The 16,049-nt window shown below is 45.1% G+C and overlaps 1 protein-coding gene across 1 annotated transcript in view; it reads left to right on the top strand.

Moving 5' to 3' along the window:
* Nucleotides 1–16,049, top strand: part of IP6K3 (inositol hexakisphosphate kinase 3) — a 109,191-nt gene that overhangs the window by 45,806 nt on the left and 47,336 nt on the right. Inside the window, exon 3 of the mRNA XM_086923191.1 lies at nucleotides 12,863–13,067. Coding sequence (XP_086779317.1) covers nucleotides 12,863–13,067 — 205 coding nt within the window. The remainder of the gene's footprint in view (nucleotides 1–12,862; nucleotides 13,068–16,049) is intronic.

The following is a 16,049-nucleotide window of genomic DNA, read 5'->3' as shown; positions in this document are numbered from 1 at the left end:
GTGGCTAATCCCCTGTGGACAGCAAACAAAGAGGATGGCAGCGTCAATGTGTTGAACGCGCGTCAAAGCAAAGTGCAGCAAGTGACAAAACAAGTTTCTTTTTAAATGGCCCAATCAGAAAAGGGGGCGTGGCCACATGCTTGTCCTAAAGGAGACTGGGACAAGTGGTCCCAAGCATCGTCGCTTGGAGAAACTGATCCCATCCACACCGGATAATGTGGGCGTCGCAGCCACAATAGGACAAGGGGAGGGGGGAGTCACAAGGTTTTAACAATAAAGACCTTCACAAAAGGCCGCAAAAGAACAATTGACGAACAAGTTCCTTGGGATGCCTCACGGCATGGACACTTGACAGCAAAGGGGTAAGAAATGGTCAGCGCTGGGCGGACATGACACCTACAGCCCAGGCAATAGCCATAGGGCCAAGAACGCCAGACATGCTGTAGCAAAGCAAGCCTCAAAGACGCAACCCACTGTACCAAGTAATCGACAGAAGTAGTTTAAGTTCATTAAATGATTGCTACTTCCTTAAAACCATTGCAATAACATTTTTGACAGATAAAATTACATGATGCAAAGTATTAATAAGTCATTTTAAAAAGCCATTTTAGCCATAAATATGTAAAATCTAAGTTTTAAAATTTGACGTTTAAATACCTAATTAAGGATATCGGTTTTATAAATAAAACTTTTTAAACCCCATGAACTGGTTCTGCCGCCTATTGGAAGGTCACACTATTCATAAGAAGCATTTTGTAAGTACATAGTATGCAGTTTAGATTGTTTTTGTGAGGGAAAAGTGGATCGTCCATTGTCCCTACGTGGCAGATTAGCTCAGCAGGACTGGGAAGTTGTGTTGTGGATCAATCTTTTCTCAGCCTTCAGCAGAAATTTGATGAAGTGACGGTTCAGCTGAGGGTCCCCTGGGTCAAAGAGGCCAGCCTTCTGAAATCAATTCTCCTTTGGCTGAGGGTTCTGGTTAGTAGCTGGCTACTTTCATCTTGTACCGTTTTACAAGGGCAGACTAAAGGTAGCAGGTCTTCCTTCCCAATCCCACAGAGGCAGCAGGCAACAGGGCGATTTCCAGGCAACCCGGGTGCTAGATGGTCTTTTACGGGTAATAGCCCCAGCCGATATCATAAGAACTGCAGCTTGATGAAGTCTGGGTACCCAGTTGCAAAAGATTTTTGTAGAGCAAAAACCTTGTGGTTATTAGGAGTCATCCACTCATGTGCTCTATTTGATATAGTGGTTTTGGACTCAATAACAGACTGAATTGTATGTGTCTTTCATACCAGACACTTAAATGCCAGGAGACTAATTACCTAGAATTGTGTGAGGCCTATGAGGTTGAGTGATTCTTGCAGGTTAGCTCTTGCTGGCGAACTGTCACGATCATGTAGCTCTTTCCATAACATGTGATTCAAAGGATTTGGTTCTGCTTTCCGTATCTTGTTCCAGCATAATAAATATGCTCCGTGCCTGGCTAGCGCTTGTTTCATCCAACCCATTTCCAGCCTTATCCGTGCAGGTGAGATGTAACTTGGCAGTGAGAAGATGATTCTGTAAGTATAACATTGAGGCATCTAAGATACTAGCGTCCCGACCTCTAAGAGACTCACTTCTGTATGAGATTGTCGGCAGAAGTTTCGCTCACACTACTTTGAGGAGGGGCTTCAAGAAAGGGCCTGCAATTGCTTTCTTCAGGTTTTTAAGCGCAACAGCCAGAGCCAGTCCTTTCCTTTGCATCTACTCTTTTTGGGCTGTGAGAGTGCCTTTCTTATCAATAATGACCCTGAGGTATTTGTATTCCTCTGTGCTTTCGAGCCTGGTGTCACCCCAAAAAAGTTCTTGTGTTCGAGTTATCTTTTGTTGTACACCATGGTTTTTGTTTTACCAAAGTAGATCGATAGGCAATTGGCAAGAGAGTAGGCGGTCATGTTGTTCAGCAGCAGTTGTTGCCCCACCCATGTGCAACTGACCAGCGCCATGCCATCGGCATAGAGAAAACTTGATATTGCCTTGCCACTTAATTTGGGAGTGTTAGAAATGGGGTTTCTGGTTGGCTGTGGTATGCACCTAAGCCGGGCAGAACCCACCACTCTAGTCTGGGTTACACACAAAAGATAACACCTGCTCAGCCCCTTTGTAGCTTGGCAGAGCAGTCAGGCTTACCCCAGAGTCTATGTGTAAAGCGCTTGTGCAATACACACACACACCAGTGACACACTAGGCACACCACAAAAAGAGACTCCACACAGGTTAAATAAAAATATCCTTTGTACTTATACATAAAACACATTAAACTGCAAATTGCATAATCACTTCGCCAACCAGGCGATTGTCATGATTCAATGTGTAAAGCATTTGCGCAACACACACACACCAGTGACACTAGGCACACCACAAAAAGAGACTCCACACAAGGTTATATAAAAATATCCTTTGTATTTCTACATAAAACACATTAGACTACAAATCACATATTCACTTCGCCCACCAGGCATTTTTGTCATGACATCACCTAGATTATAAATCACTCGGCCATAAGGCCTTGGTCATACCATCACATTTAGTGCACTGAGGTAAATACTAATAACTTGCACATGTCATACTATCACAATTAGGGCAATAACGTGACAAACTATATAATGCCCAGGTCATACGAACACATTATGCCCAACCTCACGGTCCGGGCAAGTACCCAAATACCTCTTAGTTGCATATGTAGGGAACATCATCATAAAAACATTAGGCCTAACTCCTGTTAGGCCAGAAAGGAAATACCTATAACGTGCCCATATCCTGAAAACACATGGACATGAAACCAAATGCATTAGCGAGATTCACATAACCCACTATATATCACTGTACATAAACCATAACATTAGGGCATGAATTGCAGGTTAGGTTATACATACTTTCTGGCTACTGGGTATACTATCCCATCCATGAATATGCAAGGAAAACAACACACATCCCATGAATCACTGCCTGTCACCCTAGGAAGGCCACAGCGTCACAGCACTTTTGCTCAGTAATTAGGCACCAGGTGCAATGTCTATCACCACCTGCATGCCTCTTAGCTGTAATACAGTACTCCCACAAACAGCCTGAGCATGGTTGGGACCTCTGTTGAGAGTTTCTCCCCCCTATCTCCCCCCCACGTCCTTCCACCAGGTACAATTTGCTCTGGGCCCCTAATTTATCAAGATCCCCGGTTGGGCAGATTTAGTGGGGGAAAGCCCACAGTGCCAAGATCGGCAGGGAGACCTCGCTGGGTCCTCCCCGCAAGGGAAATCACCAAAGGCCAGTGGTGCAGCTGGCAGTCCACTACAGCCTTTCAGCAACTCTGCCCCGGCTTCTTTTGGCCCAGACAACAAAAGATGGCACGTCACTGACAGCCCACCTCGAGCTGTACAAGCTCCTTCAGGGTAGCCGCGCTGGATCTCTCGGCACAGAATGAAGTCTCCATTACACTCTGCCGGACCTTACGGCATGGAGCAAAGTCTTACTCGCGGATGACCCTGATACCCTCAGACCCCAAGTGGGGTGAAACAAGTTAGTTCCCTCAGCAGGTCCCCTGGGCACCTTGCTTCCAATGCGCTGAGCCGCGTTGGGCTGAGCCCTTCTTTGGCTACATGGTAAATGTATTCATCAGAGGCGGCTCTCGGGCTCATGCACGCACAGGTTCTGGTGCGTGAGGCAGTGAACCAGCACACCACAATGAACTTGCCCCAAAGTGCCCTTCCTCCCGGGATACCAGAGATCTACCAACAGGCCCTGGAGAGCCTAAGCAGCTTGTGATCGCCACCTGCTGGATCAGGATACACGCAACACATGCCAGTCCTCCTGCGCTCCTCACACAATTTCTCCAGCTTGCCTCCCAGGCAGGTTAACTTTAGACCCAGCAACGGTCTTTTCCATAAAATCTTTTTTTTACTTGAAACTTTCAACAGGAGGCCAGCACACACAAGCCACTTGGAGATTCTTCCCAAGCAGGATACAACATCAGGGCAAAAAGAGTCAGTCCTTTTCCTCTACCACAAACTGTAGCAGCAACTGCACGCCAACCCATTCCTCACTCAGAAAAGGCAGCGTCCTTCCACTCTTCTTCCTGGTAGGGTCCTCTTGTTCCTTGAAGTAATCTAAAGTCCTTGGGTTTTAGGTGTAATACTTATAGACCAAATTGTCATTGTTTTCTTTGCTGTAAGGGTCTCTGAACCCAGTCCAAACCAGTGTTGTCCTTCTTGGTGCAGCATGACCACAGGGGTGGCAGAGACAGCGTTGTGAAAAAGGAGACACAGCCTATTCAGGTGCAAGCGAAACTCCTCACACCACTGTAAATGCAGACCAGGTCTATTCAGCTCTGCGATGAGTCACCCAGGCAAGGCAAGGAACACCTTAAATACCCCCCAGTGACTGTCTAGAGTGAATGCACATCCCAGCTCCTGTCACACAAAGACCAGACGCTGAATACACAAACAGCCAGAGGCACACAGAATGGTAAAGTAAGAAAATGACCACTTTCTAAAAGTGGCATTTTCTAACACAGAATTTAAAAACCACCTTTACCAAAAGGTGTGTTAATAAATTCTGAGTTCAGAGAGCCTAAACTTCATTTTTCAATCTTGTCACTATTGAAAGTTACACATGTAAAAATGTTACAGTGCAACCACAATGATAAGCATACTGGTAGCCTTTTAATCGTGAAAAAAGAAATATGCAGTATTTCACTATCAGGACATGTCACACACACCCGTACATGTCCTAACTTTCACACACTCCGCACCCTGCCCATGTGGATACCTTGAGCCTAACTTAGGGTTGCCTTATTTGTATGGAAAGGGAAGGTTTGGACCTGGCAAGTGGGTGCACTCCCCAGGACAACATGGCAGTTTACAAATGCGTGCGTGGACACTATACTGGTATGTCTAAGACTTATTTATAGGGCTACTCATGTGGGTGGCACAAGCAGTGTTGCAAGCCCACTAGTAGCATTTGATTTACAGGCCCTGCACTTGCACACACCATGCACTTTTCCTAGGGACTTAACAGTAAATCAAATATGGCAATCATGGATAACCAATCAGTGTCAAATTAATACAGAGAGCAAAAGTGGAGAAGTGTGGCTCACCAGTTAGAGTGGAGAAGTGTGGCTCACCGGTTAGAGGAGGCAGACCCGGACGCAAAGGTCAGACCCGGGACCAGGGTTCAATCCCTGACGCGGCAGGGTCTTGAGCTCAAAATGTCCATGGACTCGATAATTCTTGCCTCGGTGCCTACTCGAATCATGGGTTCAAACTCTGGGCAATAGCTTGCTTAATCTCCACTATGGCCCCACCACGATGGGATGCCTGGCTTTCACCTTGGGGATGCCCTCTAGGGGTTATCTCGCAGGGAAAAGCCAGGACGGGTTCCCAAAGCAAGCGCCTTGAGACCTTACGGTGAAAGGCGCTATATAAGAACGTATGATTTACAATTTATTTATTATTTATTCACTTTAGCACTGATCACCATTGGTAAAATGCCCGGAATCCTATAGCCAACGAAAACAGGTCTAACAATGAGCGTAGGAATTAGGGGCTTGAAGTTGCTCGGTCCGGTCTGCCAACAAAAGGTTGAAGAGAGTCAGGGCCAAGACGCATCCCTGGTTTGGGATTTTTCTGGAGAGATGCTTTCCTGCACCTATTTTGACTTGAACCCATGTGCCCCTTTGGAGCATAATCAGCATCATAAGCAGGTTATGTGGTATTGTCCAGCTTGCTAGCTTCCGCCATAGCTACCCCCGGTCAACGTAGACAAAGGCTGCTTAGAAATCAATGTACCAGAAAAATAGTGCTGTGTTTGAAGCACAGGCAGCATCGATTAGAAGAGAGATTGCCAGAATGTTCGTGATCGTGCCGGATGTTTTTGAGAACCCAGTCTGATTTTATGATATAATGGAGTTGCTGGAGGCCCATGCATTAAGCTCATTAAGCACAGTTCCGGCAAAGTATTTTTATCTGTCACCTCCCTCCAAAATTGGAGATATGTTTGAACCACTCCTTGATGCAGGCATAATACCTGTGCTTTTGATCTGCGTAAACACCAGTGTTATGGTTTCTGCCCAAAAAGCTGAGTCATGTTTGAACACCACTGGCGGTATACTCTTCTGGCCTGGAGCTCCTTCCCTTCACCCTTTACTTATTTGCTTTTTAATGTTCTCTACATCCACTTTATGTGGTCCTTCAGCATGTACTGTAGTTTCTCAGACGTCCATCTGGAGGCTATCGCGTATTTCGTGATTTAGATTTTTTTTATAGATATTGGGCCCATGTAGCTTGGGTGATGTAGGAGTCAATGCCTTTGTGGCCTGGTTGAAAGAGTTGGTTCACAGGGGCCCAAAATCTGGCACTATTGTTACATTTCAGGTCGGGGTGTAACTTTGCCCAGAATTCGTCTTCTTGTGCTCTTTTTATTGACCATTTTAGTTTATTGGTTGGATTTCTATCATGTCGTAAGACCTCAAGAGGAGATGGGTCTGTTGGAATGTTCCTCAGGGTTTGAAGAGCTTTATTTGATTGCGGTTTTGAACTGCCGGAATCTAGGATTTTGTGTTATGTCCGTGTCCTCCTTCGACACTTTATTGGCAGAGTTGGGTTTGTTCTCTTTTGCTTGCGCTTCCTAAAGTGTTTGCTATTAAGATTTCTCACATTGCTATTGCATCAGTTTCTACACCTCTAAGATTTTGAAGTAAAACCCCTGTGATTACAGGCAGTTGCATAAGAAAAGCTGGTGTAATCTTAATGCGTCTGCAGTTTATGGTGTAGGTTTTGTCTGTTGTCTCTATGTTTTTGGATGGTTAGATTTGAAGAAAATAGTACCTCCTGCAGGAGGTGATCACTGCTGGGGCTATCTTTGATTTGGAATGAGCAAACGTGTTGAAATACATAGACAGACACAAATGTATAGTCCAGACATGTGCTGGTTCTGTTGGAGTGGTATGTGGCGGCCGATGGGTTGTCTTCTACAAACCTGTCATTCAGGGTCCTGAGGCTCAGGTGTTCAAGATCTTCCTGCAGGCGTCTTCCAGATGTTGTTTGAAGCCCAAGTGTGTTTTTACGGTGGTCATGTATTTCCCATAGCGTGGTTTGGGCTATTGCTGGTGGATGCGCCCAGTAGGTGTAGGTTGAAGTCTCCCGATATTACGTAGTGCGTAGAGTCTTCTTCTGCTTCTAACCTTGTTAGTTCTTGCACTATTTTTTTGCAGTCTTTGGACTTACTCTTGGGATGAACATAAATGTTGAGAAAAATTATGTTGACTGCTGCATTTTTTATTAATATGGTGCATTTCGTTGCGTTTTGATGTCCAAGGTTGTTGCTGGCTATCAAGGTATAAGTTGCCAGTCCACCTGAGAGATGCCTATGTTTTGCACGTTTCACAGCTGGGGTTCAAAAGTTCATCTAAGCTTGAATGTAGACAGGGTCAGCCAACCTGGTCTACTGAAAGGCCTCAAGTAGTTATCGAAGTCCGGGTAGCTCAGCTTTGTGGTCAGGCCATTTATGTTCCAGCAACACATACAAAATAAACGGAAGTTGGCTCCATTTTAAATCTGGGTCGCCTCTTGACCCATGCCCTGCCAAATTCCTGGCGAAAATGGCCGACGTTGTAAATCCGCTGGCGAATCCACTCCTGAATCTCTCCTTGACTCAGGGAATGGTCCCGCAGGCCTGGAAGCTGGCAATGGTCATTCCCCTTCTTAAGAAGCCGGGTCTTGACCCGGAGGCCTTGGTCAACTACAGGCCAATCTCTCTCCTCCCTGCGCTGGCTAAGATCTTGGAGAAGCATGTTCATATTGTGCTTTCCAATTTCTTGGAATCTCACAATCTGCTGCACTCCACTCAATCTGGCTTCCGCCCCAATTTAAGCACCGAGACGGCGCTTTTGGAGGTGTCTGAGGCCATAAAAGAGGCGCTGGATTCGGGCGGCAAAGCTATGCTCGTAATGCTGGACTTGTCGGCGGCCTTTGACACCGTCCCCCACGAGGGTCTCCTCACCAGACTTCATGAGATCCGTCTGAGGGGGACGGTGCTTAGCTGGTTTACATCATTCCTGGCGGGCCGTCGACAAACGGTCTGGGCCTCACCCAGCTCCGCCGTGATGCCGCCTTTAGAGTCGGAGTTCCGCAGGGATCTGTGTTGAGCCCGACTCTTTTTAACATCTTTATGACCCCTTTGGCGGCACTGGAAGAGTCTTATGGGGCCCAGATTGTATCTTATGCAGACGATACCCAGCTCCTCTTTACCTGCAGGAAAGGAGAAGATTTTGATGGAGAGAGTATCCGCGCGTGCCTTGGGGCTGTTTTTAAATGGTTCCAGCTCAACAGCCTCAAGTGCAACTCAGACAAGTCTGAGGTACTCTTCTTCGGCTGCCCACATGACCCAGACTGGCAGGAATGGTGGCCTGTCAACATGTTTCCTCCAGCGCACTCTTCCCAGCTAGCTAAGAATCTGGGGATCAAGATGGATAATGGCCTGGCGTTAAGATCTCAGATTCTTGGTCTCACTGGGACATGTTTTGGCCTCCTGAGGATGCTCCGTAAGTTTCTTCCTCTGCTCTCAGAAGATCATAGGAAGACGACGGTGCAGGCCTTAATCGGCTCAAGATTGGACTATTCCAACGTCCTGTATCTTGGCCTGCCGGAATATCTTTTACAACGTCTGCAGGTCGTCCAGAACTCGGCCGCGCAGGCTCTTTTTGGCCTTTATAGACGTTCCAGAGTTTCACGCCTTTTGCAGTCGCTCCATTGGCTGCCTATCCGGAAGCGGATAGTTTTTAAGGCCTTGACCCTGGCCCATAAGGCTCTCCATGCCTCGGGAGCTAAATATTTCCAAAGGAGGATTGCCTTCTACCAGCCGACCCGATCGTTGAGATCTGAATCACTGTTCTTTGCGGTGGTACCCCGAGTAAAGAGGGCCCGCATTGGGGGTCGCTCCTTCAGGCTGCTGGCACCACAGATCTGGAATACGTTGCCTCCTGCACTACGCAGCACCTCTAATCTGTTGAATTTTAGGAAGGGCCTTAAAACTTGGCTTTTCGCCCAGTAATTCTTTTCTCTCTGATTTTTGCTGTTTTATTTTTTGCTTGTTCTGTGTTGTGTTACTCTACGACTGGTTTTAATAAAAGCGCCGGGACACTCTCTGGAGTAGCCGTGCGCTATAGAAGACAAAACTAACGTAACATACTATAACATAACATTTTATGGCTCTTGAATTGTTTGCGGTCACACTGTCGTTTGAGAGCATTTGATTGTTCTCACTACGTCCCTTATGGCTTCATTTGGCATTTCTAGGGGAGTTTGCACTATTGCCCGTGACTGCTATATACTGAAGATTCTCTTGTCAAGGAGCCCTTAGCGCCCTTGATTACAGATGTAGTTTCCTTTTGCCACCGAGCTGGCTTCATTTTACGACCTTGGGGAAGAAGGGGTGAGGGATATCCTACCACTTGGCATGAGATGACCTTTATTCCCCATCTTTTAAGGGTTGGTCCTTCGGTGAACAGAAGGTGAACTGTCACAGCAGTTTATAAAAAGTGATTTATGACAACCATTAAAGAGACAGTATGACTTTAAAGATGATGCATTGTAGGATTATGCAACTTATGGTAATTAATATGCAATAAAGATTAAATGTACGAGGTATAACCAGTTATGAACGGAATGCGCTATATTGAAGTGCAATATAAGCGAGCTCAGCATGTTAATGACTGATGCCACAGCGATAACCTATGTACCAGCTTATGATGTGAATAAACTGTGGCTGTTCTACACCACAAATGGTCTTGGTGTCCATAATTGATAGGAAATAAAGGAACTGCGGGAGGACCCGTGAGATGCTTGCACAGTTGGGGGGTTAAGCGATGTCTCTTTGCTGCCGACAAGCTTTACATATACAGTAGGCTCACTCTTAACATTTAAATTTGCCTTCTGTCTCCTGGCATACAATTAGAAATGACTACTGCATTGTACAAACACATGCTGCCGATCAGTCATTAGTGCAGCCTACTTTTACAATGCGACGAATTTGCTAAGTGCTCCTATCTTTTCAAGAGCAGGTCATTATGTCATCATGGCAGTATGCGCATGCGCCACAAAATGGATACTAGAACATCACTTTCAACTGCCAGTTGCTGCTGTGGTGAAAGCATACATCTAATGTGTATTTATTGCTTCCAACATATGCTTGGAAGGCAGCTGAAATGAGTCGGGTAGATTGGCCCAGTTGAACTGTCAGTCACCGTCCCAGAGTAATGGGAGCTTACTGAAAAGGTGGCCATTTAGTGTGCGACAGCTTTGTGTGATTTAGTGGATGGCTTAGAGCGGTCAAACTCTCGAGGCTGAGCCAAATCCAAGACATTCAACCGGGCGCCGCACAGAACTCGGTGCTCAGATGTTTGCTTCATGAAATAAGGTTGTAATGTAGCTGGACAGCGACGATGTCTTGTATGTGCTGCCATCTGCTTCAGATGTTTGGCAGGGAGGAACTGTCAGCACCAGGCTGCCATTACCACCAAATCAGTCAAAACTACCGGTCAATTGTTCATGTTTTGGGGATCTACTACAGGTAGAAACAATAATATAGGAAACAAAGTACTTTGATCTTAATTTTAGCTGTTAGCTATTGGAGAGTTCAGATGATGCTGGAGAAATTTACATAACAAACTTTGTACATGTAGGCTATGCTCCTTTAGGCAAGAATCGCTGTCGCAACTATTGGGCATTTGCAAACTGTTGGGGCACAGAAGCGGATTTGAGATTCGCTTGCTGTTTACTCAGAAAGGCATATGAACTTTCAAAGATGCCAAGGCTTTGTCCCTAAACACACTATTCACAACTTTTGTCCATAAATGTTCAATTTATGGATGTGGTTGTAAGAAACGAATATTAAAATGCAGCACTGCTGCAGAAATCTGATCGGTGATACCCGTTCTAGTTCATAAAATATCAGTGCGGTTTTCTCTCACAACTATTTGAATATGCCTTTTTTAAGGAGGCAAATTATCTCTTTGTGCCCGGATCACGCATTCACTTGAATTCACATTTACAAACATAAACGCCTACTGGCCTCTTCAAAGATGGCCTTCTCTGGTGCCATCATCCCAGACATGTCCTGAACTCGTGTCTGCCCCTTAGTTGCCTCTGTTTTAATGAGGCATGGCAAACACGAGCAGGGAACATGCTGTTCAGAAGAAAGATGAGGAACGACAGGTGGAGGGCAGGCGAGTTACAAAAAGTGTTGTCAGACCATGAGGTTTCAAGTCCGTTTGTGTGGCAGCTGCAGGACACCGTGATGAAATAACCCTACGTGAATAAATAAGAGACCAGCCCGATTTCTCTGCCTGTGTTTACAGGAAACTAAGGAAGATGATACAAAACATGGCTGATGTAGGGACCCAAGTGTAATATTACAAGAGATATAGTACTGTGTGATTAGAAGCATTACCAATTCCCAAAGTACTGGAAAGGATAGAAATGTTGGATAGAAATGTTGGAGCCACAGTTGTGTTGTGCGCCTTCTATCTGTCCTGTTGCTTAATAATGAGTGTTTGTGCTGCCTGTCACACCTGTTCGACGGCAATGATATATCTAACAGTTGTTTGGATTGGTGGTTGTGCATATCAATTCCTTGCTTGTAGTAGCGTGTTGCTACACCTGACAAGTGATTGTTATATGGTATTCTGACCTTGCAAACTAGTCTCAATTCGGCGAACATTATGGAACCATGTTAGCATACTGGGGGGCTCCATGAAATTGGTGTAGAGTTGTGCCTGCTGTTTGTAGACTAACCATTAGCTTCATAGTATTACTGTGTGCTTTTAGCTGTTTTTATTGCTGGTGCTGCCATATACTGTAGGCCATGTAGACTGATGGTAATGCTGTGCACTACTAACCTAAATATTGATTTGTTGTGCAGAATCAATGTCCTGATGGTTGTTTTTGAACACTGACATCCTCTAACTGGATGGTTGTGCCCTGCAGTGCTGTTGATATAACTTGGAGTGCTGTACATGGATGTCCCATGAAAAAAACGGTTGTATTATGCACTGCTGGCACTGTGCATCAAATATAATGTCATCTGCAGCAAATCATAGAATCGATAGCCACATTGTGCAAGGCTGGACCCAGTAGCCAATAGTCACGTGTTGCAGTATCGGTTCCTCGGTCAGTGGTTTTGCTGGGTACTAGAAACCCTGTGATTATATTGTGATCAGCCAGCAAAATGACTCCATAGTAGAACAGACCACATCTGTCTCGGTGGATCTGTGATCGTTAAATGGGCTGCAATTAAGTCCTATACGTGCTGGAATTTTGCAGAGTAAAATGAATTGAAGGTAAGGGTAGCTAACAATCTTTCCACCCAAAAACATCTCTATGGGCCTATAATTTTGGGAACGGTATTCTTCGTGCTGTGAGAGTCTGCTACACTGGTGATGTCTAAGCTAGCATCAGACCCTCATCAAGTCACCTCACCAGGAATATTTTAAAACGTCGAAAGCAAAACAGCCTTAACTAACAATATTTTATGTTACTAAACATTGTAGACAAGTGTCTACCAATAGATAAATTGTTGCTGGTCATAAATATAATTTCAGTGCCTCGGGAAAAATGAAGTGCAGCTGACCATGAGTGTCCTGGGAGGCAAGTCTGCAGGTTAGGTGCTCTGAGTACGAGGTGGAATAGGACAGAGGTGCTTAAGACCCGTTATTTTCACTTATTTGTGTCCACATTAGATGTGTATGATGTGACAGAATGCATCACAAGTTCAGCTGATATATCCATGCCTTTATTAACTCTTCCATGGTGTCCTCTTTCTGCAGGCATTATCTCGGTGTCCCTGATGGAGGACAGCAGAGGCCACCTCACCATGATCGCCAGTCCACAAAACGACATCCCAGGTCCATTGCTCAGCGCAGAATCGTCAATCTCCATCTGGCACCAGTTCAAGTTGGGCAAGTCCAGCGGAGGGGCCCAAACACTGTCCAACTGGAAGCACAGTGCACTGCGGAAGACCATAAGCGAGAGGTGAAAACCACCTGCAAAACATTTTTTCCAGACATTAAGAAACCTTTTTCAGTCACATCTATTGAAATTAAATGATTGCTGTTAATGGACTCATGTGAGTAATTGTACTAATAGCCCTCCTGACCACTAAGCTGTGAAGGCTAAGCAATGAGGTTGTAATATCTACTGGCTAATTTGTTGCCTGTAAAAAAACAAGATTCTTGATTTCTAATCCGGCTATCTCACTGAACTTCTTTGGGTTGCCTTGAACAAACCATTGTATCTCCTTGAAATTCCCTGCCTTTCTCTATAACTGGTAGCACTGGTAGCTACAAGGCAGATTCGAATCAAGCACTAGGTCAAAATTGATCTTACATTATCAATCCATTTGTTATGTACCCCAATCTAGTCCTAGGTAGCTACATAACCTTTTACCTACATTTGTCCTACCTTGCTCTGCATATGGGTTCTAGCACTGACCTTTTACCCAGTGTTGTGCTGAATAAATTACGATCGGTTTCCTTGAAACTAGCCTAATTTATTATACATGAGGATTCTTAGAAAAGTCCCTGCACATGACGTACACAACAGCATGAACATACTCTGTGTAAAAGTCAGGGTCATCTTCATCTTTTGGCGAAATAACTACTTTGCATTATTGCAGATATTGTTCTAGTCTCATTTGCATATATATTGATTGTGTAAAGAACACCAAGGCTATCTTTATGATAGAAAAGAACCATACCAAAACTAGATAAACAGAGGAGAAGCTTCCACGCTGACACTAGACGCTGAGGTCCCAGCACACAGAAGCTCCAGCGCGCAGTGGTCTGACATCCCTTGCAACTCGAGGCCAAGATGGGGTCCTTCGTTCTCTCCCTTCAGGTATGGGGGTTGGCTCTTTCCTAGGGGATTCTTGGCTTTACACCCACATACATGCTAGGTACACTTAGGTAGGGCTTGTATCGTAGGAGTACACTTGATTACGGTCATGTATTTATATGCCTGCATATATTCACTGTTTTAGCACCATGGTAGAATTCTACTTTTAATTTTCTCTATTGGTGCTTGTATTATACATCTGTTACCATCTGATTGTCGCAGCACACATGGTTTATACTCGAATGACGCTGGTTGAATAAATGTTTATTGAAAACGTTCCCATCGTTTATTCTGTGTATCTCTCTAAGACTAAGTGAGCACAAACGACTGAGACTCCTGAAGGATCAAGGGTTCTCATGTTTGATAGTTGCCAGAGACTATTCGCTCCTTGGTAAAGGTTAGGGGGCTTATGGTGGCACTGTGAGCTAGCTGGTGTAAAGGCTAACACAACCCTTGGGGTGTCTGGAATCAGTCTGGACACCAATCCCTTAATTTATGCTAATTAGATGCACAGATCCTATGCATTTTTAGGAACTACACAACACCTAGTGAAGCCTGCATTGATGTTGTGGCCCTGTGGACCTACTTTTGACCTTTGCTGGTTCGAGAAAACACTTGGACGAGGCCGCGATAGAGTGGAACTAAACATGAAGCTACAGAATTTTCAGTGACCTGGACCTAATCTTGCCTCATGTTTCTGAGACAAGTGGGCACAGGACATCTCTTAATGAGTGCAATAGACATAAGTATCAAATTACTTTAAACCTGGTGTTGATGCTGTGTGTGGAGTCCCAGTAGTATAATATCACAGATATTAAGCTCCCAGCGAAGGCAGGAAAGTTGGGAATGTATGGTTGGTGAAGAGACTAAATGCAAAATGTATTCAAACAAGCACTTTGCAGAGGCAGAGTGCGATATAGAAAATCAGGAAACACAATGATTGCCAGTGCCACTCACCGGGGGGGGTGGGGGGCTCGGGGCAGGGTTAGTTACGTCCCCTACTTGTCAGTCCACTCCACCTTTCATCTCACAAGGCACACTCAATAGAGAGGCCAAAGACTGAGTGAATGCTCAGAACCCTTTCACACTTCACAGTTCTAATTCCAATTCTGGAACTCCCTTCCTCCTGTTTTGCGTCGGCCGGCTCCTACTCCAAGTACAGAAAATCCCTCAAAACATGGCTATTTGCCCAGGCTTACTATTAATTCCACTGTCTTTGTCCAAGCAAACGATCCCGCTCAGCGCTAAGAAAACGTTGGTGAACGTGCGCTTAATAAATTATTTTAACATAACCGAACACAGTTAGGTTATGCAGCAAATCTCTTCAGTTTTTATTTCCTCACTGTCAGACCCTGTTCGGGGGCCACAAGGCAGGCATGGCCTCATAAGCCCCTAAAAGGATGGCTGAGGTCGTTTTCCAGAGGCATCCTAGGGAGTGCATTACTATGGCCATGCAAACTTTAAGTACACCCTCTCCGCACTTGACTCTCAGGATAGCAAGGGTGAGCAGTCAGGGAAGTAGTGTGGGCAGTTGAGACCCAGCACTCAAACAATCATACAGTAGATGCAATGATGTAATGAGCAGTCCAATACTTGTATTTCTAGAGAAAATAAGTATTTTAACCACAACAGAACTTAATACAGTAATCGCCTCTACAGGGATGCTCAAGAGGGTTTATGGGGTTCTCTACAAAGTGAAACATGGACGTAATCACAACTATAGTAGGCTCGCTATGTTACAGTGGAGCAACTTACTAGCGTTCTGTGACCCACAGGTCAGTCCATAGCAAATAACTATTCAGCTCTTTTTCAGGAATAGCAATGTTCAATTAAGCATCTATTTTCACACCCATCAAAGAATACCACCAGTTGACACCTAGGTGCTATCCTAGTGATTCATAATTTGGTGGGGGACATAACCATCAGGTCCCATGGCTCACCATCTATGTTTCACGATGGAAGCACTAAGAAGAGGCCCAGATGATGACTAGGGCGGTATCGAGCAGTGACTGATGGGGATCTCCATTTATGAGGAGGTTCTTTTTCACATATACACTTAGTTTTTTAGATTTGGTGGATGTATTTCTGAGGTAGATTTCTTGTTGGACCCGTGGACACTTC

This window comes from Lissotriton vulgaris, chromosome 5 (genome assembly GCF_964263255.1).
Source record: "Lissotriton vulgaris chromosome 5, aLisVul1.2, whole genome shotgun sequence".
NCBI lineage: Eukaryota > Metazoa > Chordata > Amphibia > Caudata > Salamandridae > Lissotriton > Lissotriton vulgaris.
Note: the sequence above shows the minus strand (reverse complement) of the source record. Positions and strands in the feature narration are given on the sequence as shown.